We start from the raw sequence: 21,139 nt of genomic DNA, 5'->3' as shown, positions 1-21,139 counted from the left end.
TTTTTGAAATACGTTGTATTGGCTCTACTTATGTGGTATCTAGAAATTTCTGTTACAAAGAGATTTCTCATAGCAGAATTTAACTTTGAGAAACTTCTTTCAGTACTCCTGCTTACGCCCACTGTTTCTTGGACTGCGGCCATTGGAGAAAGGAGACAATTCAGCTGCCAATGGAGGTCTCTGCTAAGGAGCTCTGTCAACTCACAGGAAGACTCCTCACTGCATAACCCAGGCAGCACAACTAGCTGCTGTTCCTCTGTGGCCGACAGCTGTAATTCTGCCCGAGTCAGTACAGAAATGAGTTACAATGGCTGCTTTGCTCCTGAAACTAATTAAAACGGCCAGGTACAGTATGTAGTATCTAAAGAAACAACGGTGATCTAAATTGTAACAAAGGTCACCAGGCCTCCACTCTCAGTGAAGAAGAACAGGTCCACCTATTCAGGTCTGCCCCTCACAATTCAGGCACCACCCTCCTGGTGCTGGAATTCAAGACACTCACTGTGCAGGGGCTTCTGTCTGCAGGGCGGGGTGTGATCTGGGGCCGCGTCCAAGGTAAGGGATCGGATTACAGTCTCACACACGAACTGGGTCCCACTCAGGTCATCTTCTGCCTCCTCTGCTGAAGTAATATTCTCAGCCCTCCCCTTTACTGATGCTGTGGAATCTGAAAAGACATGAACCTTATCTATACTCGGTGTTTAAAGTGTTGAGGACCTTTCTCCAGTCACGTAACCGTGTTGATACTATGCCAAGGAATAGCTGCTATCTGTGCCATGTCAAGGTGAGGAGACTTTGGAAAATGAGGTGCTGCAACAAACCCATCTACACACTAAGGTAAGGTTAGTTGGGAGGGGGGTATATGTCAAAACAGGGTGTGATATGGAAGGGGAGGATGCAAATACTTTACAAATACTTAGCCCCTTACCAGAGAGTGCTTTAAATCCTGCCCCTTCACTCTCTTCCTGTATCTGCCCCAAGCCCGGCTTCTCTATTAAAGGACTGTCATGTGGCAGAGGAGACATGCAGGGAGTCATATCTGGAGAATGAAGACAGGAGAACCATCAACAAAGAAAAAGCATCGTATCATCAAAAGTCAGTGTCCAGAAACAGCAGCTCACAGGCTTCCTGCTTCCTACAGGGCTAAAATAAACCCAGGTATGCATCAAGACCTGTTGTAAAGAACTTCTCCAGACTATTAGTCGAGTATCTCAGACCAGTGAATCAACGCAGGAAGGGTCAGAAAGAGTTGTCTGGTCCAGAAGGCATGTCCAGGACAGAAGCACGAACGTAAAGGAACAAAGGGACACAAGCATCTAGAGGAAAATGGAGATGAGAGTCCCTTTATGGTGGAGAGGCTTCACACACACTTGAATTGCTGCCTGAGACACAACAGGGAAAAAAGGGGAAACGGACACACGGGCAGTTTTAATACCACGTTGTGGGCGACGACCTTGCCGTCTATTTACTCAGAATAAAATGCTACCAGATCTAGGCTATGGTTCCTTTGTGCCAGTTAATAAAATAAACGAGGTGGACTGAGGGACATGCTTACCCACAGGAGTGTTGTGGGGCACTCTCTCCAATTCCTGAACAATGTTTATATCCAACAGCTCAAAGGACAGCAGGTCCTGGGGGGGAAATGAGCAACGTTAGGTGGTACACACTGGAGCTACGTTTCGTTTTCATTGGACTTGCCGGTCATTGAGCTCCACCTTACTCTACACTAAACTTTGTTCAAATTCATGCCTCACCTCAGTCAAGTGAAAACAAGGAGTTAAATGGGAACTAGATTTTCAAATAACCAAATGGCAGGAAAGAGAGAAAATGCAGTGTGGGTGAAGGAGAACCAATAGGCAGAAATGAAGAGGCAACTAAAGGGAAGCTGTGGTGAAGCACAAGATTGAGTTCCCAATTTGAAGAATAAACATTTAGTTTAAAAACTTGCTTCTACAGATCTTGCCATTCGATGCATCTGACTGAATCATGGTGGGCACATTTCTAAATTGCTGGGCACTGTCTCTGGTTATACCACCTTATCTTCAACAAGGTAAGAACCCTTTCCCCAGTATTTCTGTCCCTTGCCCCTCAAAGTGCTCAATCTCCTACCTGGGCAGTTAAAAGGTCCACAGATGGGATGTAGAGCTCCCTCTCGCTGGCAACATTTTTTGTCTTCTGTGAGATGCAGGTTCCTTTCCCTTCTGTCTGTTCGGTTGCTTCACCAAGCTGAATTTCTTCTTTAGCCAGAAGAAAAGCTTCCTACAGAGAAAAACCATTAGGACAAATTTTAGGTCCTTCAACAGAGAGGACCTAAGTGGTATCTGTCAGAAAGGCAAGCTGACAAACAACACTGCACCTTGTGTTTTAAACTTTTTGTTTTGATGTAATTTTAGAGAGAAGTTGCAAAAATAGTACAGAACTCACTTATTACCCCCTTTCACCCAGCTTCCCATAATGACAACTACTTAGATTACCCACAGTAACAACAGTCAAAACTAGGACACTAACACCGGGTAACTAAATTAAACAGTAAACACTAAAACAAAGCGACCAACTACTACAGGGAAGTTGCCTTAAAAAAAACCTGCACCGAGTTAACAACTAGGGCAAGACTTCATTAGTATTTAGGGAGCACACACAAGGGACACTCAGGAGAGATGGATGTTTAGGAGCAAAGCCATCGGTCCAGCGGCTCCACAGCCCAGCCAGGCAGCCCTCCTTTCCCCAGCATGGCCAAGAGGCTGGCATGCATCACTACAGAGAGATACAAAAGCACAGAGGGCCGCCTGCACCAGATCTTAAGGATATACAAGCAAAGCTCCCCGCTGAGGACTAGACCCAACCTAAGCTTTTTTTTTTTTTTTTTTTTTGGTGGGGGGGGGGGGGCGGGGGGGGGGTTGTTAAGCTAGCCTTTCTAGATTTCTGGAAGACAGACCAGCTAGCTGTGAGTGGACTCTTTTAGTTCTGGTCACCCCTTCCAAATGCTCACCTCTTTCTGGCAGGTGAGATCATCAGTTTTGCTTGGGCTGCTCATGCCCTTTTCAATGTTATCAGAGTTCTCTGTGGAGCAGAAAGGATCCACTATGATACTGCACCAGACCCGAGGTCCAAACTGCTGGCCTTTGTGAGAAAGACGCCAATGGGAAGTATATGTTCCCTCCAAGGCTGGGGCAATGAACTCCACAGACACAATTCCCACATGGCCGGCCTTCAGGCAGGGAACCAAAACATCCTTCTTTTCTGTCGAAGCCATAGTTAGGTTTCCCCACATGAACTTGAGCTGAAATGAACAGTGACAAGAGAAAGCAAGCAAGCTTACCAGCTGAGCACTGTGTCACTTCAAATCACTTCATCTTTACGTTTTTGTGGGGAAAATACCTTTGTGTCTGTACTCCACTTTACACTTCCTGTATTCTTCATCCTCCAGTGTTTGATAAACTTGGTTCCTGGCTGCAGGTGAGTCCCATCAGGCAAATTCTCATCCACAAATGCTGCACTGAGGGTTGGTATAGCTGGGGCACAGGGCTGCAAAGGGAGCCTGAACAGAAATTCAGATGTTCAGTCACTTGCTGTGGGATGTGACAGTTCTAAGTAACCAACATCGGAGTCTGAGACTCTGACTTCTGAGGATGTACTAATGCATTTGACTTAAAGTAACACCCATAACACTTTTTACCAACAGAATACAGATCTGATTCTTGAGCTAAAAAGCTATGATGAGAGTAACTAAAAGCATCTATAAATAAAACAACCAGAGTCAGGCTTAAAATATTTGCTCCTTTTGCTTCTAATCCAGACTGCCTCCAGTGAAAAGAGGTCACACCACCAGCTCTGGACCTTACCGGTTTCTATCTTTCTGAAGGAGGTAACAAAGGAGTGTCAACATAAATGTTAGGATCAGAAGGAGAAACTTTAAGGGTTTGGGTGTTAGAGCTGCCAATAAATATGAAAGAAAGTGGTTGAAGTTCCAGCCCTAGAGGGCTGCACCTTGAGTCTCGGCCCCCCCGGCCCCCGGCCCTGGGCTTACATTAGGGTGTTAGACGGCAGGAGGCTTTCGGGTCGGCCCAAAGGAGACTTGGGGCTCTGGAGTCCATGGATGGAATTCCACAGATGAATCTTCCTACGGAGTTTAAGCTGCTTTTTAAGTTCCTTGACCTCTGCTTTGCGCTGTTTCTTCTCGGCTCGCAGCCTTTGCTTTTCTGCTTTAAGAAAGTTCTTGTCAACCTGTTTCTGGAGCCTGTGAGGTAACAAAGGACAGTATGAAAAACCAGCCTCACAAATCCTGAAGCTATTTTGAGCCCCCTGAAGTCTCCATTAATGTCAGCTTCTAGTTTAGTTTTTCCTTTTTGTTTTTTAATTGAACTTACTGGGGGCTGACACTGGTCAGTAAAGTTATATAGGTTTCAAGTATGTAGTTTAGTTTCTTAACCTCTTTCTACAGTTCTCACTTCCATTTCATTAGCTTTGGGTAACTGTCCTAGTCATTGTACATCAACTAGGAACGGGCAGGAAATAAGTAGACTATTTGTAGTTTTGTGATTCACAGCCTGTCACCAGAACCAAGAGGCCAAACAGGGAACACACACCCCATGTACATATGGTTTACCTGGCTTGTTCCAGAGCAGCAGGAAGACGGGGAGCAGAGAACCTTGAGTGAGAGAATGGTTCCGAGGAACTGACAACAGGCCTCCGCAACTTCAGCAGGACATGGTTGGAGTCATGGGCATATGGCCCCGATTCACAGTCTTCACAGATATTATAAGCGGGGCAGAGGCTATGGGGAAAAGAAAGGGCACAGTGGGAAGCACCTGAGGCGGGGAGACGTGAGATCGGACCTCCCTATTTGCTGTTGCCAGCTAGGTGGTAACCTGAGCATGTTGCCCAAACATGCCATGTCTCAATTTTCTCCATTAATAAAATGAGTACAGTAACATTTAACCTATATCTATGTCAAAGGGCAATCTATGGTAGGAAACAAGATATGAAAGTATTTACAACAGGGAGACAATTTTTGGTGATCTAATTTTGTTTTGGGGAACATAATTTTGTCTGGCTCTGTTAATTCAAATGCATATCTGAACACAACAATCTGAATAGTTATTCAAATAGTTACTTTTTATTTTACTATCTATTTATTTTTAAAGAGAGGCGAAGGGGGGGGAGAAAGAAAGGGAAAGAAACATCAATGTGTGGTTGCTTATGGAGCACCCCTACCGGGGACCTGGCCCACAACCCAGGCATGTGCCCTGACTGGGAATTGAGCTCGCGACCTTTCGCTTATGGGACAACGCTCCAACCAACGGAGCCATGCTGGTCAGGTATTTTTTCTTGTGGGTGGAGCATAGCTTGTCTCCAACCGAGAGCTGCTGTATCTGATGCTCAGAGATAAGAGGACATGCAGTTTCCATTACTTACCCAGAATGCCAGGAAGGCCCGCTCTAAGGTCTACTAATAGCCATTCATTCCCAAGTTACTGCCTACCTGCACTGGTAGCGCACACCAAAGATCCTCCTTTGGCAGCTGCTGCAAGAAATATGCCAGTTGAACTGGTTTTCTGGCAAAAACAGTGTTTCCTCTGAAATAGGCATTGAGACCTCTGAGGGACAGGAACCCAAGGATGGGGTCTGGAGGACAAGCTTCTCATGTAATTTCTGTTCAAGCTTCTCAACAGTTTCTTTAACCACTTGCTCTCTGAACTAGAACACAGAACAGAAGATTGGGGTGGGGTGGGAAAACCCCTCAGTTCCAATACTGGGAAAAGGCATGAAGATATCAAACAGATTTGAAACCTCACCATCTGTGGTATAATGTAAGAACATAACAGCCAATATCTACTGAATGAATGGACAGAAACATAGCAAAAAAAGTGTGTTTCTCCCACAGCTTAAATGGTTCAAAAAAATATCAAGAAATCCTTTTGATGAGGAAATTTCCAACTTCTTCCTTCTTAAGCATAGAGATTTGTCCCTCTCCCTTAAACCCTTAAAATTAAGTGTACTCTTTTTCTGGTATATCACTGCAAAAGTTGAGAGCTTTCTTTACTGGAACTACTTTGGAAATTATTAACTACCAGAGGCAGCAGCCATTTTGGGTTTGGCTTTCTACTTCTTCCATATCCCACGTGTTGCTGCTAAAACCCAAGCCCCGGGGAACACTCACTGTCTCCAGGTAGCGTGTGAACCAGTCCGGGGGCTTGTCCTGAGGCTGGTCTGTGTCACGTGGAGCAATTGGCAACTGCTGCAAGAAAACACAATCAAAATGTTGGAGATTACTTTTTATTTCTATTTAAAATAATTTCCCTGAAATGTACTGTCTTGAGTTTTGGGGGTTTTGTCAAATAAAGCATGGTAAAAAAGAGAGAGACAGTATGACAGAGTACAAGAGAAAAACAATCTCTGTGCCATTTTGTTCGCCTGCCTCTCCAGAAGTTACCACTGTTATCAGTTTTAAAACGTCAGACAGGCCCCGGCCAGGGGCTCGGCTGCTTGCGGCATTGTCTCGCACACCGTAACATCTCGGGGTTGACTCCCTGTCAGAGCACAGCCTCGGGCTTCGGGTTTGATGCCCCGTCAGGGCGTGTGTGGGAGGCAACCGATCAATGTTTCTCTCTCACATCAATGTTTCTTTCTCTCTGAAAATCAATAAACATATCCTCAAGTGATGATTAAAAGAAGAAAAAAGGCAGAGATGGTCACCATAACTCCCAATCTCTCTGAAGAGCTCAAATCTTACACCGGAAAGAAACATTAAGGTTAAAAAACTGTAGTGCCCTGATTGGTGTAGCTTAGTTGGTTGGGCGTCATTCTGCAAAGTAAAAGGTTTGATTCCCGATCAGGGCACATGCCTGGGTTGTGGGTTAGATCCCCATTTGGGGGCACAAGGCAACTGATTGATGCTTCTCTCCCTCTCCTTCTTTGTAAAAATAAGAAAAATCTTTTTAAAAAAAGGAAAAATAATTGTAGAGAGAGGTCCATTGCCTTCATACCTGTGCTGCAGGTTCCTCTGAGGTCCTCATATCTGCTCCCAAGACTCTCACCAATGAAGAATAATGTGCAAGTGGCTTCTTCCCTGCCCTGGAAACTGGGTGTTTTTCTGCGGCAGCTGGGGTTGGGGCTTCATCAACAACACGGTGGCCTTCATGGACTTGCATCTGCAGTTGGTTCCCCTGCTTAACTGCCATCTGAGAGCACACGTAATGGAATAGAAACATACTGTGTGATTTCTTTTCCAAAGGAAAATAAAAAACACTCAAACAGGACTTCAGGTCAAGATGGTGGAGTAGATAAATGAAATACTTGTCTCCTCCCACAACCACATTAAAATTACAACTAAACTACAGAACCACCATCATTCAGCACTGCCTGAAATCTGGCTGAATGGAACTCCTACAACTGGGGAATTAAAGAAGGAGCCAGCCCTGACCAGCGTGGCTCAGCTGGTCGGACGTCATCCCACAAAGTGAGAGGTTACCTCCTTGATTCCCAGTCAGGGCTCATGTCTGGGTTGTGGGTTCAATCCCTAGTCAGGGTGCATACAAGAATCAACTAATCAATGTTTCTTTCTCACACTGATATTTCCCATCTTCTCTTTCCCCCTTTCCTTCCCCTCTCTCTAGAAATAAGTAAATAAAAAAATACTAAAAAAAATAAGATGCCATACTGAGACTGGTAGGAGATAGCCAAGACATGAAACGGGCTGGTCCCAGACCCATGTGTGGGAGATAAAAACTGGGAAGGATATCTTGGCAGCAGAGGTCCTTGGCCCATACCAGGCCTCCTAGCCCAGGATTCCAGTGCCAGGAAGAGAAGTCCCCATAAATTCTGGCTGTAAAAACCAGTGGGGATTGTGGCTGAATGAAACATAGGGCTTCTGGAGTCCCAGGAAGTTCCTCTTAAAGGGTCAGCACACAGACTTACTTGACCTCCAGCATTCCCTTTGAATTCTAGCACTAGGGCAGCAGAGACATACAGGGAGGAACTAAATAATCTGGCACGACGGTGAGAGCTGGCAGGGACAGGTAGCTTTCTCCCAGACAGCAGTGCTGGCAGGGGCCATTGTTCCTCTGATGAGCCCTCTTCCCACAGAGCTGGCAGGTGGGTGTCATATTTGAGACTCCATCAACCTGATTCACAGTTTGCCCAACCCCACCCAACTTTCAGGCCCACCTAAGCTGTTTCCAGTGGGTTTTCCATATAAATAGCATGTCTTGGCTCAGTCTTCAGGTTTTCCTAATCTCTTAAACGAGCCACATCTGGCCTCAGTGACCCTCGTACCTCTGCTAACTGACCCCAGTTGGCACTAGCAGCAGCTGGCCTTGGTTCACGGCTTGGCCTTGTCTGGACACCTCTAAGCCCAGCACAAGTAGCAGCTATCTGCAGATCGCTTTGTCAGGCGGCTCTGGGCAGAACACAGGTGGCAGCTGACCTCCGCCTGCACCTCCTGGGAGGCCCCAGAGCCAGCACACACAATGGACAGCTTTAGACCACAGCGAAGCACCCTCCCCCCCGCCCTCCCCCCCCACCTCCACCAGTGACAAACTCAAGGGAAGAACTCAGCAGGCACCAGAGTCCCGCTGAGGTTAAGTCCTGCTCTGTGGGGTAGGCCCCTACATAGCTGATCCTCCACGGTGATCAGATTGCAGGTGATTGGCCTGGGGGTAAATCCCTTCCGCTGATATGCCAACAGCAATCAAGGCTCAACTACAAGAGGGGGGTATACACAGCCCTCAAGGGGGGCGGGGTGGGGGGGGAAGAGACACCTTGACTGCCCTGCTTGGGTGATCAGGGTGCCTGTGCCAGGAACCTACAGAACACCTACTACATTAGGCCACTCTACTGAGCCTGGGAGATGTAGCAGCTCTACCTGATTCACAGAAACAAACACAAGGAAGCTGCCAAAATGAGGAGACAAAGAAACACATCCCAAATGAAAGAACAGAACAAAACTCTAGGAGAACACATTAACTGAAACAAAGAGTACATTACAAGGAATCAATAGTGGAGAAGCTGAAGGTGAGGATCAAATCAGAGATTTGGAAAATAAGCAAGCAAAATCAAAATCAAAACCAAAAACACCCAATCAGAACAGCAAGAAGAAAAAGGAATCCAAAAAAATGAGGATAGCGTAAGGAGCCCCTGGGACAAATTCAAGCGTACCACCATGTGCATCATGGGGGTGCCAGAAGGAGAAGTGAGAGAGCAAGAAACTGAAAACCTGTTTGAAAAAATGACAGAAAACTTCCATAACTTGGTGAAGGAAATAGGCATACAAGTCCAGGAAGCACACAGAGTCCCAAATAAGAAAAGCCCAAGGAGGTCCATACTAAGACACATCATAATTAAAATGCAAACAGTTAAAGACAAAGAGACAATATTAAAGGCAGCAAGAGCCCTTGCCGGTGTGGCTCAGTTGGTTAAAATGTCGTCCCATAAACCAAGGCGTTGTGGGCTCGTGGGTTCTTCTCTCAATCAGGGCACACGCCTAAGTTGCAGGTTTGGTCCCTGGTTGGGGCACATGTGAGAAGGCAACTGATTGATGTTTCTCTCTCACATTGCTATTTCTCTCCCTCCCTTCCCCATTCTCTAGATCAATAAGCATGTCCTCAGGTGAGGATTTTTTTTAAAAACACAGTAAGACAAAAACAGTTAGTTACCTACAAGGGAGTTCTCTCATAAGACTGTCAGTTGGTTTCTCAACAGAAACCTTGCAGGTCAGAAGAGACCGGCAAGAAATATTCAAAGGAATGAAAAGCCAGGCACCATAACCAAGATTACTCTACCCACCAGCAAAGCTATTACTTAGAATCCAAGGACAATGTGTGTTTTGAAAAAGCACGAGTTAATATCTGAAGCCCTGAATGGATGCAGAGAATTCCAGACAGAAGAAACATTTCCAAAGATGGCTGAGACAAGGAAAAAAAAAATAAAGGAAGGAAGAAGTTTTTCTGCTCTGCTACTCCAGCAGGAAGAAGGATCTTTTTCTGCGCAGCAACCGCTTGGCCAATGAGACTGTTCCAGCTCAGCCAATGAAAAGCTGTGAAACTTCCAACTCCCAGTTCCCTCCAATTAATTCTTTGTTTACAACAGCCCCCTTTCAAAAGAACAGTCCTGCTTTGGCCAGTATCTCTTTTGGCTGGAGTGTCCTCCCCATAAGCCAAGATCACTGGTTCAATCCCAGTTCCGCCATCAGAGTGCATACAAGTATCAACCAATGAATGCATAAATAAGTGGAAGAAATAGATGTTTCTCTTTCTCTTTCACTCTCTCCCTCCCTCTCTCTAAAATCAATTTAAAAAAACAAAACCAGTCCTCTCCTTTGTCTTCTGGACCTGGGTATGATTCACCATTAGACCATTATGGCCAGAACTGCAATTCTTTGTTGTTCCCAAATAAACCCATTTGCTGGAGAAGGGGAAAAAAAAAAGAAAAAAAAGATTGAAGGACAGATAAAGAGCCTCTTAGACAAGAAAAATGTAATGGAGTTCACTACCAAGCCAGTATTACCGTATTTTTCGGATTATATGATGCACTGGACCATAAGATGCAGCCAGGTTTTAGAGGAGGAAAATAGGGGAAAAAAAATTGAAGCAAAAAATGTGGTCCTGCTCCACTGCTGCCCCCTCCCCCGCCCAGGTAAGCTGCATTCAGACTATAAGATGCACCCCCACTTTCCTCCCAAGTTTGGTGGGGGCAGTGCATCTTATAGTCCAAAAAATACGGTATATGAAATGTTAAAGGGTCTTCTTTAAGAAGAAAACAAGGGTAGAAATATAAACAATAAAATGGCAATAAATACATTACCAACAATTTAATCTAAAAAACAAAATAAACAAACAAGCAGAACAGAAGCAGACTCACAGATACAGAGAACATTTTGACAGATGCCAGATGAAGGGGGTTTGGGGAATGGGTGAAAAAGGTAAAGGGATTAACAAGTACAAACTTGGTGTTACGGAATAGTCATGGGGATGTAAAGTAGAGCACAGGGAATATAGCCAGTAATATTCTAACGACTACGTATGGTGTCATTCAGGTGCAAGATTTATCAGGATGATCACTTAGTAAGCTGTTTAATGTCTAATCACTGGGGTGTACACCTGAAACTAATGTAATAATGTATGTCAACTATAATGGAAGATTTCTGGTTTGCAGACTGGCACTCAGTACACTGAGCCACACCAGCCAGGGCTGGAATTGAAAAAAAAATTTTTTAAAGATTTTATTTATTTTATTTTTAGACAGAGGGGAAGGGAAGAAGAGAGGGAGAGAAACATCAGTGTGTGGCTGCCTCTCACACTCCCCCTATTGGGGACCTGGCCCGCAGCCCAGGCATGTGCCCTGACTGGGAATCAAATACGCGACCTTTTGGTTTGTAGGCTGGTGCTCAATCCACGGAGCCACACCAGACAGGGCTAGAATTGAAAATTTTTAAAAAATGACACTGGAACAGAAGAGGTGTGGTGAATTATGCTGGGAAATGTTTAATTAAATCAAGTGACATACCGTGTCAGCCTGCTGTTTCTTTGCCAAGAATGTTAACTAGGAATGGTTTTGTAATTAAAAACACAAAAATAGGTTTTTAGTGCAGTACTTTATTAAGTGAGATTTCTTTATTAACTGGGTTACTACTTTTCTGTTTAATTGAATTTTATGTAGGTCTTCCTTTATGGATTTTAATCTCAACTTTTCAAAACAGTCAATACCAGACTACCAAAACCCAAGACACTTCAAGTCATATCCTGCAGTGCAGTGTTTATTTTCCCACTAAGAACAGTGTTTTGGAAACCATGTTGAAGTGCTCACTCCTTTTTGAAGAACATCTTAACAATCCTATTTTGAAAACTCTACTTCAAGGAGCATTTGAGGTTCCATGAAGGTACTCCAGTGTCCAAAAAATTAGAATTCCATGGGGTTTTAGCTTCCCCGACTTGTCACCCAGTGACAAGAGCTATTTTCCAATATTTCATACATTAGGCTTCTTTTTTTTAAAAAAAGATTTTATTTATTTATTTTAGACAGAGGGGTAAGGAGGGAGAGAGGAACATCAATGTGTGGTTGCCTCTCACGTGCCCCCTACCGGGGACCTGGCCCTCAACCCAGGCACAGGCCCGACTGGGAATCGGACTGGCAACCCTTTGGTTCACAGGCCAGCACTCAATCCACTGAGCCACACCAGCCAGGGCAATTCTTCTTAAGATTTCATTTTAAAAACATCCCATGGCCAATAAGTTTGAAAGATATTATTTAAATCAGGGATCAACAAACTTTTGAAAGGGCCACATAACAAATATTTTAGGCTTACAGGCCACAGTTTGTCACAACTCTGCTGTTACAGCAGAAAAGCAGCCACAGACAATACATAAGGAATTAACATAGCTGTGTTCCAATAAAACTTTATAAAAATATATGGCCAGCCCACTAGGTATAGTTTGCCAAATCCCATTTTAGACCATAAATCAAGAAGCTTTTAGTAAAATGTGTGGTAAAGCTTATAGAAAACAAATTGTTCAAGAAAACGTGTCAAAATATAAACATGGGACCGTAACTATTAAATAGTACTATTATATATTAAGTCTTGCTTCCTGAAAAAAGATAGACTCCTGAGGTCCAATATTTCTGACCGACAAGGTAAACTAATAGTGATTGTGGGAAAGATGTTAGTTTTGAAGATCTCAGAAGACTTTTAAAATGAAACTACTGTAGCTTCTGATAATAGGAAAAAAGAAAACCAGAAAAGTTGCATAAAAAGGTCTGGGGGGGAAAGCATGCTGGAATAGTTTAAAAGCAAAGAGGAAATAGGAGGACCACATGAAATTGGGGCACAGGGAAATTATGAAGCATGAGAAACTATTACCAGAGATGGGTATCTTGACTGTAAGAATCTAGGGAAGTGTCTGAATATCCAAAACCAAGAGATTAGCTGGTAAATAAGGACTTCTGAGTGAAAACCAAGAAGACATTGGCTAAACTACGGAAGCAAGTGGCACCCAGAACAGCAATTTTGACCAGAAACCAAAAAAGGTAAATCCAGCTCCCAGTGAAAAAAATCTTCCCTTTCCCTCCCTAGACCAAAAGTGCTTATGGAAAATAGCCTAGTCTTGGACTAGAAGTCCGTGAGGACAGCCAAACTTTGAAGAAAAACCTTAATTACGAAGGCTGTAATGAAGGAATCGCTGGCACACCTTGAAGAGGTGACCTTGAGGAATGCTCTAATTCATCATTGACAAACGAGATTATGTGTAACTGGATGCTCTTTGTACCTTAAGTCCTTCCACATTACACTGCAACATTCTATAGGGGGATCAAGGTGAAGATTAAAAATGTCAGCCAGAAAGCACCATTCCAGAGAGTTTTTTATATTTTTAAATGGTAGCACCAAGACCAGAAACGAGATGGAATTATAACTGAAGAAAACCTTTATATCAGGACCTGCCTTTTGTGGAGAAGTATGCCCTAGTCATCATAGTTTCCCTAAAAGTAGGTTTTTCTCTGTTTATATTCATTAGTTTCTCCCCATGGCTAATGGAATTCAGGTTCAAGTTTTAGCCATAAACATTTTTAAATTATTTGAAAATAAGATGCAAAAGCCATTACCTTAAGTGCTTCTTCATATTCTCCTAAAAGGACAAAAGATACATACTGTGATTTTTCTTCACCAGCCCAAAAGGTTCTATAAGTACAGCCGATCCTGACTTTTAAGAATTCTTAGCTTACATTCCTTACATATGAACAGCTGCTACGTTTTTGCTGACAAACTCCCTTCTCATCACCTTGCAAACAGAAGCCACTTGCAGATTAGCTCTCCCCTTTAAATTCCTCTTTTTGCTACTGAAGCTTTCCAGTTATGAAACCTCTACCCAGCTCCCTCACACTAGGCTTAGTGAAGTTCAGGACTCAGGGAAGTTCATGAATAGTGTTAATACTATCATTTCAGCTGGTTAAAATAAGCTTTTGGAGGCTAGCCTGGGAACCTAACCTTCAAATGTAACATTGTTCCTGTGGGAAAATGCACTCCAATCTCTGAACAACAATCTGGTAAATAGGCTCCTGGAACACCACTTGTTTATAAGTTGACATTAACATATACACCAAGTCAGAAACAAATGCAACACCAGAACAAGTTATAGGTGTTGAACCGGGAGGCATATTTTCAGAAGATTAGCATCTTAAATATAAGAGAACCTCCCATTAAAGGTGTCCTTAGGCGCCAATGAAAGGCACCTACCAATATACAAAAACAGCTCTACAATAAAATCTGCTATATAACGTAATGCCCATGTATGAGTGCAATGTCAATTTATTGTCTACCCAATTCTACCCTAAAATGAGTACTACAAGATTGAGTGTATATGGAAATGCATACGCCCAGAACAGATGAAGACTTTTGACTCACCTTGACTATTGATGGATACCTGTAAAAGAAAAAAAGCAGCAGTGAATTATAAACCTCTCACAACTGAGCAGGTTTCGAGGACCAGCCTCACAGGGTAGGTGCAAACATCTCAGGTCAGGGGTTCAGCTTTTCCAGCACCATGGACTACTTGTAACTAATAAGTAAGAAACTTTATTGCCTAACTACTTCATCCTCTTTTATTTCAGGTACATTAAGCAGCAGCGTAATACAGTAATTAGGAGCCTGGGCTCTGGAAACAGAAGGTACTGACAGAACCTCTACTCTGTACTTCCAAGCTTTTGTGCCTTTGAGCAAGTTACTTAACCTCTCTGAGCATCAGTTTCCTCACAGGTAAATAGCAATGATAATAAAGCACCTATACATAGTATTGTTTTTAGACTGACACACTCTTAACTACTTGATAAAGGCTGGCCATTATTATTTGTATTATTATAAACTAAGCGGCAGCTTGTGATATATTTAAACTTAAGATCAGTTATAGTTTAAAAGTTATCTCTCAAATTTTCTTCTCCAATGTTGCATCCCCATTTCTCAACTCCATCTCAAATGTCACCAGTCAGCTCAGAGCATGCAATTACCAAATACGTTTAAACCGCTATACAAATGAGGCAAACAGCATTCTGAACTTTCTGAGCCCCTGATCAGTCCTGAGAGGTAAGATCCCTAATCCTGGGTACCTGGCAATAGGTACCATAATATACTTTACCTCTTCATTTTCCTCATCCAGGTATTTTATCTGAATAGTGTTCAGATCAAATGAAACTTTTACCTGCAAATGAAATATACACAACCTATGATCAAGATATCAAAAAGGTAGTTTGTAACAGAAACCTAAATGTCATAAAGGAAAGAATGGGCATAAAAAGTAAACATTTCATATGGTTAAAGACAACACCATAGCCCTGGCTGGTATGGCTCAGTGGAATGAGCGCTGGCCTGCAAACCAAAGGGTTGCGAGTTCGATTCCCAGTCAGGGCATATGCCTGGGTAGGAGGCCAGGTCCCCAGTAGCGGGTGTTTGAGAGGCAACCACACATTGATGTTTCTCTCCCTTCCTTTCCCTCACTCTAAAAATAAATAAATAACATTTAAAAAACAAAACAAAAACTTTTGACCTTGAGGGCATTATACTAAATGAAGTAGCCAGACACAGAAAGACAAATAATGTATGATTCCACTTATGTGGAATCTTAAAAATAAACAAACACAGAGAACACACTGTGATTGCCAGAGGCAAGGGGTGGAAGGTGGTCAAAAGGTACAAACTTCCAGTTGAAAAAACTGTGACTATGTCTGGCGATGGATGTTAACTAGAATGACTGACTGCAGTATGTATACAGATCGTTATGCTGCACACCTGAAACTAATGTGCCAATTATATCTCAATTAAAAAGAAAGCATAAACAATCTTTCAATAAAGGATTGTTAAACTATAATACATTACCAATAATACTGTGGACAATCTATGCTTTAAAAAAATGAACTTGGATTCTTGTCTATTCATTGAAAACTATTGGGTAAAAAAAGGAAGATGCATACTATAATGTTTATAATATGATCCTAGTATGGTATTTGTATGAGCATGGGAAATGTGGGTAAATACATATGAAGATATTAACATTGATTACCCCAAAGAGGTGGGAACAGTGGATGGAGGGAGGGGGCAATGGAAGGGATATTAACTTTTTTGGACTGTTTCACTTCTACTTATAAGGGCACATATTACACTTTTATAATTTAACATTTATAATAAAGAAAAAAGGCAAGATGTCAGCTCATTTAACTACTAAGAAAAAAAATAACTGATTTTCAGATCATCTGACAAACAAGATCCAACCTTCTGGACACCCATCTGTCTAGGACAGTATAAGAAGTCACCCGCTGGAGGACACAGGAGGAGATTAGACTACCATTTGTGGTCTCTCCACAATTCTTTGTTTTTTTACTTGCCATAGCACATCACCAGTTAGAAGGTTTTTACTAGCCAAGTAAAAGCAGGTTTAACCAAAGGGTTTTGTTAAGACAAATAGTTACATAGGAAGTAAAACATTCACCACTGCAAACCAAACAAGAGTACAAAGGGCAAACCAAGAGGAAGAAAAGCATTAACCAACCCCGCTCCCCAAGAAAACCCATGAGCTTCTGTCTAAGTACCAGTAGGAGCTCTTTCTGCTGAACTTTGAAATAACCAGTGACCTAGCAATAAAAGCAAGCAATCAGCGCCTGCAAAACATAAGGTATATCTTAAATGGCTCACAAACCACAGGAACATATTTGCTCTCAGGCAAGAGAACATTCCTCTGGGGCCTGGTTAGGGTGGGGCCCACACCAATTCATTCCTCAGACTGTTTCTAAAATTAATAGGTTTTCTATGTTTTATCTCACTTAATAACTTTGCCTTTCCTTTCTAAATTCTTCAAAAGAAATGTATTTATTTGTTGCCTTTACTGGGACACGTCTCCTACATGAATACTGAATCCTTGTCAAAAATAATTTTCCTAAAGGCTCAGAAATGATCATTATAATGACTTTGCAGCTATGAAACTGCTAAAAATAGCTACCTTTGGGGGAGGGGAGATCTATGCTTAAAGGATGGAGAAACAAAACAAGTTAACACAGCCCTGACTGGTGTAGCTCAGTGGGTTGGGCATTGTCCCCAAAACTGAAAGGTCGTCAGTTTGATTCCCATCAGGGCACACAGGCCTGGGTTATAAGCATGCAAGAGGCAACCAATCATTGATTTTTCTCTCACACATTGGTGTTTCTCTCCCTCTCTTTTTCCCTCCGTTCCCTTCTGTCTAAAAATAAATAAATAAAACCTTAAAAAAAAAAAAAAAAGTTAACACTTACCATAGCTTCGACATCAACCCAAGTTGTATTTTCTGGATCGGAAACCAAAAAGCTTTGAGTTTCGTTTTTAAAAGTCACATTCAGTGTAACCTGTAGCTCCATGTTGTGGGGCTAGAGTTGAGAGGAAGAGCAAGAGGAAACACATTAGAAAGAGTGTGAACTGCATAAGCATATATTCGACAAATACTTACAAGGATTTAATACAGGCTGGGCTGAGCTGGGAGGACACAACAGTGAGTGAGAAAAACAGTGTCTCTGCTCTCCTGCCACTTACAGTCTAGTGGGTGGTTTCAACAAATCTCAAGGGTAAATGTTTGCTGAGAGAATGTAAGTTTTGGCCATACCCAGAAATCATCTAGCATTTGTAAAATCCTTTAGAATTTTCTGAAACTTTGTAATTAGTTAACTAAAGGGATACCTACCATTTACTAAGAGCAGGATAAATCAGATTAGATCTCTACCGTTAAGGAATTTACATTATAACTTGAAAACGACATTCTACATTTCTTGGAAAAGGAGCCTTTTCTTAAAGTGAGCAACCCAGGTTCTCTATTAGATCAATTTTAACAACTTAGATGCCAGAGCATTAGCCAAGAAACTACACTGGGGTAGCATTCAACCCCCTTCATCCAAGCTCATGTTTTTGGTAGTCTATTTTTTTTCTCTTACGGAGAATTTCAAACGTACATAAAAGTGGAGAGTAATGAACACCTAACTACAAGAATCAATTTAAGGTTACCCTTACTTCAACTACACTCCTGCATACTCCCCATCCCCCTAATGGGGATTGACTGCAGGCAACTGATGTTTTAACGAAACTATAGCAATCTAATTAAAACAATTTTTTTAATTGATTGATTTTAGGGAGAAAAAAATTGATTTGTTGTTCCACTTATTCAGGCATTCACTGCTGACTCCTGTATGTGTCCTGACCAGCGATGGAACCAATAACCTCTGGAGTATCAGGACAATGCGCTAACCAACTGAGCCAGTACCGGCCAGGGTGCGATCTAATTTTCTAAAAAATGATTATGAGAACACTTAAACATATACAAAAAGAAGAAAGTACTGGTAATATATAATAAGCCCTGGCCAGCATCATCCCGTACACCAGAAGGTTGTGGGTTGGATCCCCAACTAGGGATCATACAGGAGGCAACAAATCAATGTTTATCCCTCACATCAATGTTTTTCTCTCTCTCTCACCCCCTTCCTCTCTAAAAAAAAAAAAAATATATATATATATATATAAATTTTATGTATTGATTTTAGAGAGAGAAAAGGGGAAGGAAGAGACAGAAACATTGATTTATTGCTCTACTTACTTACACATTCATTAGTTGATTCTTTATGTGCCAGACCAGGAATCAAACCTGCCACTTTGGTGCATGGGGACAACATTCTTTAACTAACTGAGCTACCCAGCCAGGGCCTGTTTTTACTTAAGGATTTTATTTATAGTTGTTAGGTTGATTTGTTTTTGACTTTATGAAAAAAAATAGTCTGTTTAGATCTAAATATAAGCTGTAATGAAAAATGTCAGCTTTTGAACATATTCATTGACATATCTTTAACAGACATCTACAAAGAGCCAGATTCTGATTCAGGCACAGGAGACAGAGGAGCAACATTAAGTCCCAGAAGTTTACAGCACGATGGGGAAGGGGGCAAAAGGGTTGAAAAGACCTGGGTTCTACACACATCACTCTGGCACATTACCAGCCATATAACCATGAGCAAGTCACTTAACCTGAGCTTCAATCCCTTCATCTGTAAAATAGGTTTAATACCTCTGTTTTGACAACCTCGCAATGTTGTCATAAGGATCAAATAAAAACGTGTGTGCAAGTTCTTTGAAAATGTTACTCAAATGTAAAAATTATGATGATAAATCACTTTGGAACTTAAAATAGTTCTTTTTTCCCACAGCGTGTACTGTCCTGTGAAACAATACAAAGTCGTTAAAAAGGACCTTGAAGGTTTGAGGATCAAGGATGTTTTTAAATCCAAAAACAATCATCACCCAATTTTTTGTCATTCTTTGTCTCCACCTAGAGTCAAGTTCACCACCAAAACGTTAATACCGGTTTCTAGAAATCCCGCCCACACCTAGTCATAGGGAACGCAATTCTGGAGGTCCTTAAAACTTGGAAAGAATTCCCTGTCAGCTCCCCAGAATCTTGGGCAAAACAATCGGGGAAATGAAGTGACTGACTCAGTCTGCCCAAAGTAGGAACTCGGAAACAGGCTCACTTTTCAACTTCCGAGGAACACACTTCCCACTTTTCCGAGTCCGAGAAAACTAACCTTCCGCCCCTTTCCTCAAATTACACAATTGGAAACGAGTTTAGATACTTTGGAGCTCATCCAGCGGGTCTGCTGATGCGAAAACAGGAAGTGGGGGAGGCTAGCTTAGCTGGATCACGTCCAGGTCTTCGTAAAGAACTGCCGCTTGCCTTACGTGTGAAAATCCTTAGAGCAAGAGCAAATTCCTTGAACTTGGGGAACGCCAAAGCTGTGGTTAGGCCCATCTGTCCTTGCAGGTTTAAAGGCAATAAAATCACGAAGCTGACACCTAGGCCTTCAGCTTCTATTAAATGGCATTATTATAACTTCACGCTACTGACTCACCTTCGCTTGGCACAAGTCGGCTTTTCCTCTACGTTGGTTTTTTTCAGGATACCAAAAATCTTGAACGACGCAGGCCTGGGAACCCGAGCTTTGATCACTGTCTCCACCAGAGGCTTGTGCAAGGTACCCCTGACGTTAAAATGTGTGACCTGGAAAGCTGGGTGTTTGACAAAACAGAAAAACGGTACCTTTTTAATACCAGAGGTCCCTGACCAAGGAGACTACTACTTCACGAGGTTCTTAAAAAGAGGAGGGAGTTGGGGCAAGGACGCTGCGTGGTCATTTTTTTTTTTCTTCTTGCAGACTTCATCTTAGTCTTCCAGTTATTGTCTCCTAGCACTCCATGTCCCAGAGAGTGCCACCACCCTCTAAGGACTCTCTCGTTTTCTTTGCCTAGGCCCTCTTTGTGCCGGTGAATCTCAGCCTTCCATCAGCAGAAGCCGGCCGTTCTGAGGCGTGGACCCTCCACCCCTCCGGCGGTATCCGCTCCCTCAGCCCCTCAGAACAAGTACGGCTCTCCCAGCCGGTCACTGAAAAGAACGGCTGCCCCCAGACGCGGAAAAAGTCGCCCCACTTCTACGGAATACTCGTCCTTTGAACTTCCCCAAGCCCTCTCAGGGCGACGTGACCCAACCCCCAGGTAGTCGCGGCGGCTTTCTTACCAGCTTCCCGCCCCCGGGGGGCGCCGCCTGAGGCCACTGCAGGGACCGTTCGCTGCCAGCTCTGCTGCTACCCCTGCGGGGTGAATCTAACATGGCGGATAGAGACCGGGCCTAGTCCCCAGTTTCTGAGTTTCCGACAAGATGATTGGCTTTGACTGCTTGTCCCTCAAAATTACCACCCTATTGATTGGTTGAGGATGCGTTTGCGGGGGCGGGACAAGAGCAGCCAGAACTGCACAACAACAACAAATACTGGAGCCGAGGGGCGGAACTACGAGTGCGCAGCCGTGGGTTGGAACGTGTGCCTCCTCAGGTAAGTTCGGCACCCACTGCGTTCCCTTAGGTCACTGACCTTAGAGAACTCCTTACCCGAGACTCGCAAGGATGGATGGGAATTGTAGTCTCCTTAGGACTGGTAGGTTCTTTAGCTTATTCTCCGCTCTCAAGGTACGAAAACATTAACATTCCAATCCATATCTGTTGACGTGCATAAGCGTGCGGAGCTCTTCAGTCTATCAGCTGGGCTGCCCTGAGGATCGTGCCCACTTCCAGTGTCGGAAGCTCCCCTCCATAAGACTACAGTTT

The 21,139-nt window shown here is 43.0% G+C and overlaps 2 protein-coding genes across 2 annotated transcripts in view; one reads left to right on the top strand and one right to left on the bottom strand.

Moving 5' to 3' along the window:
* Positions 1–20,689, bottom strand: part of NBR1 (NBR1 autophagy cargo receptor) — a 28,402-nt gene extending 7,713 nt beyond the window's left edge. The window contains exons 1-17 of the mRNA XM_024553557.4: positions 20,555–20,689; positions 19,893–20,049; positions 17,262–17,372; positions 15,119–15,181; positions 14,392–14,410; positions 13,593–13,615; positions 6,986–7,180; positions 6,160–6,237; positions 5,482–5,696; positions 4,607–4,774; positions 4,028–4,237; positions 3,379–3,538; positions 2,990–3,280; positions 2,110–2,259; positions 1,556–1,631; positions 929–1,039; positions 503–667 (exon numbers count right to left, since the gene is read on the bottom strand). Of these exons, the coding sequence (XP_024409325.2) occupies positions 503–667; positions 929–1,039; positions 1,556–1,631; positions 2,110–2,259; positions 2,990–3,280; positions 3,379–3,538; positions 4,028–4,237; positions 4,607–4,774; positions 5,482–5,696; positions 6,160–6,237; positions 6,986–7,180; positions 13,593–13,615; positions 14,392–14,410; positions 15,119–15,181; positions 17,262–17,363 (2,026 nt within the window). The 5' untranslated portion in view covers positions 17,364–17,372; positions 19,893–20,049; positions 20,555–20,689. The remainder of the gene's footprint in view (positions 1–502; positions 668–928; positions 1,040–1,555; positions 1,632–2,109; positions 2,260–2,989; positions 3,281–3,378; positions 3,539–4,027; positions 4,238–4,606; positions 4,775–5,481; positions 5,697–6,159; positions 6,238–6,985; positions 7,181–13,592; positions 13,616–14,391; positions 14,411–15,118; positions 15,182–17,261; positions 17,373–19,892; positions 20,050–20,554) is intronic.
* A 105-nt stretch (positions 20,690–20,794) lies between these two features.
* BRCA1 (BRCA1 DNA repair associated) overlaps positions 20,795–21,139 on the top strand; it is a 51,177-nt gene continuing 50,832 nt past the window's right edge. The window contains exon 1 of the mRNA XM_071219389.1: positions 20,795–20,867. The gene's annotated coding sequence lies outside the window, so the exon portion shown is untranslated. The remainder of the gene's footprint in view (positions 20,868–21,139) is intronic.

The sequence above is a fragment of the Desmodus rotundus genome, chromosome 9 (genome assembly GCF_022682495.2).
Source record: "Desmodus rotundus isolate HL8 chromosome 9, HLdesRot8A.1, whole genome shotgun sequence".
NCBI lineage: Eukaryota > Metazoa > Chordata > Mammalia > Chiroptera > Phyllostomidae > Desmodus > Desmodus rotundus.
Note: the sequence above shows the minus strand (reverse complement) of the source record. Positions and strands in the feature narration are given on the sequence as shown.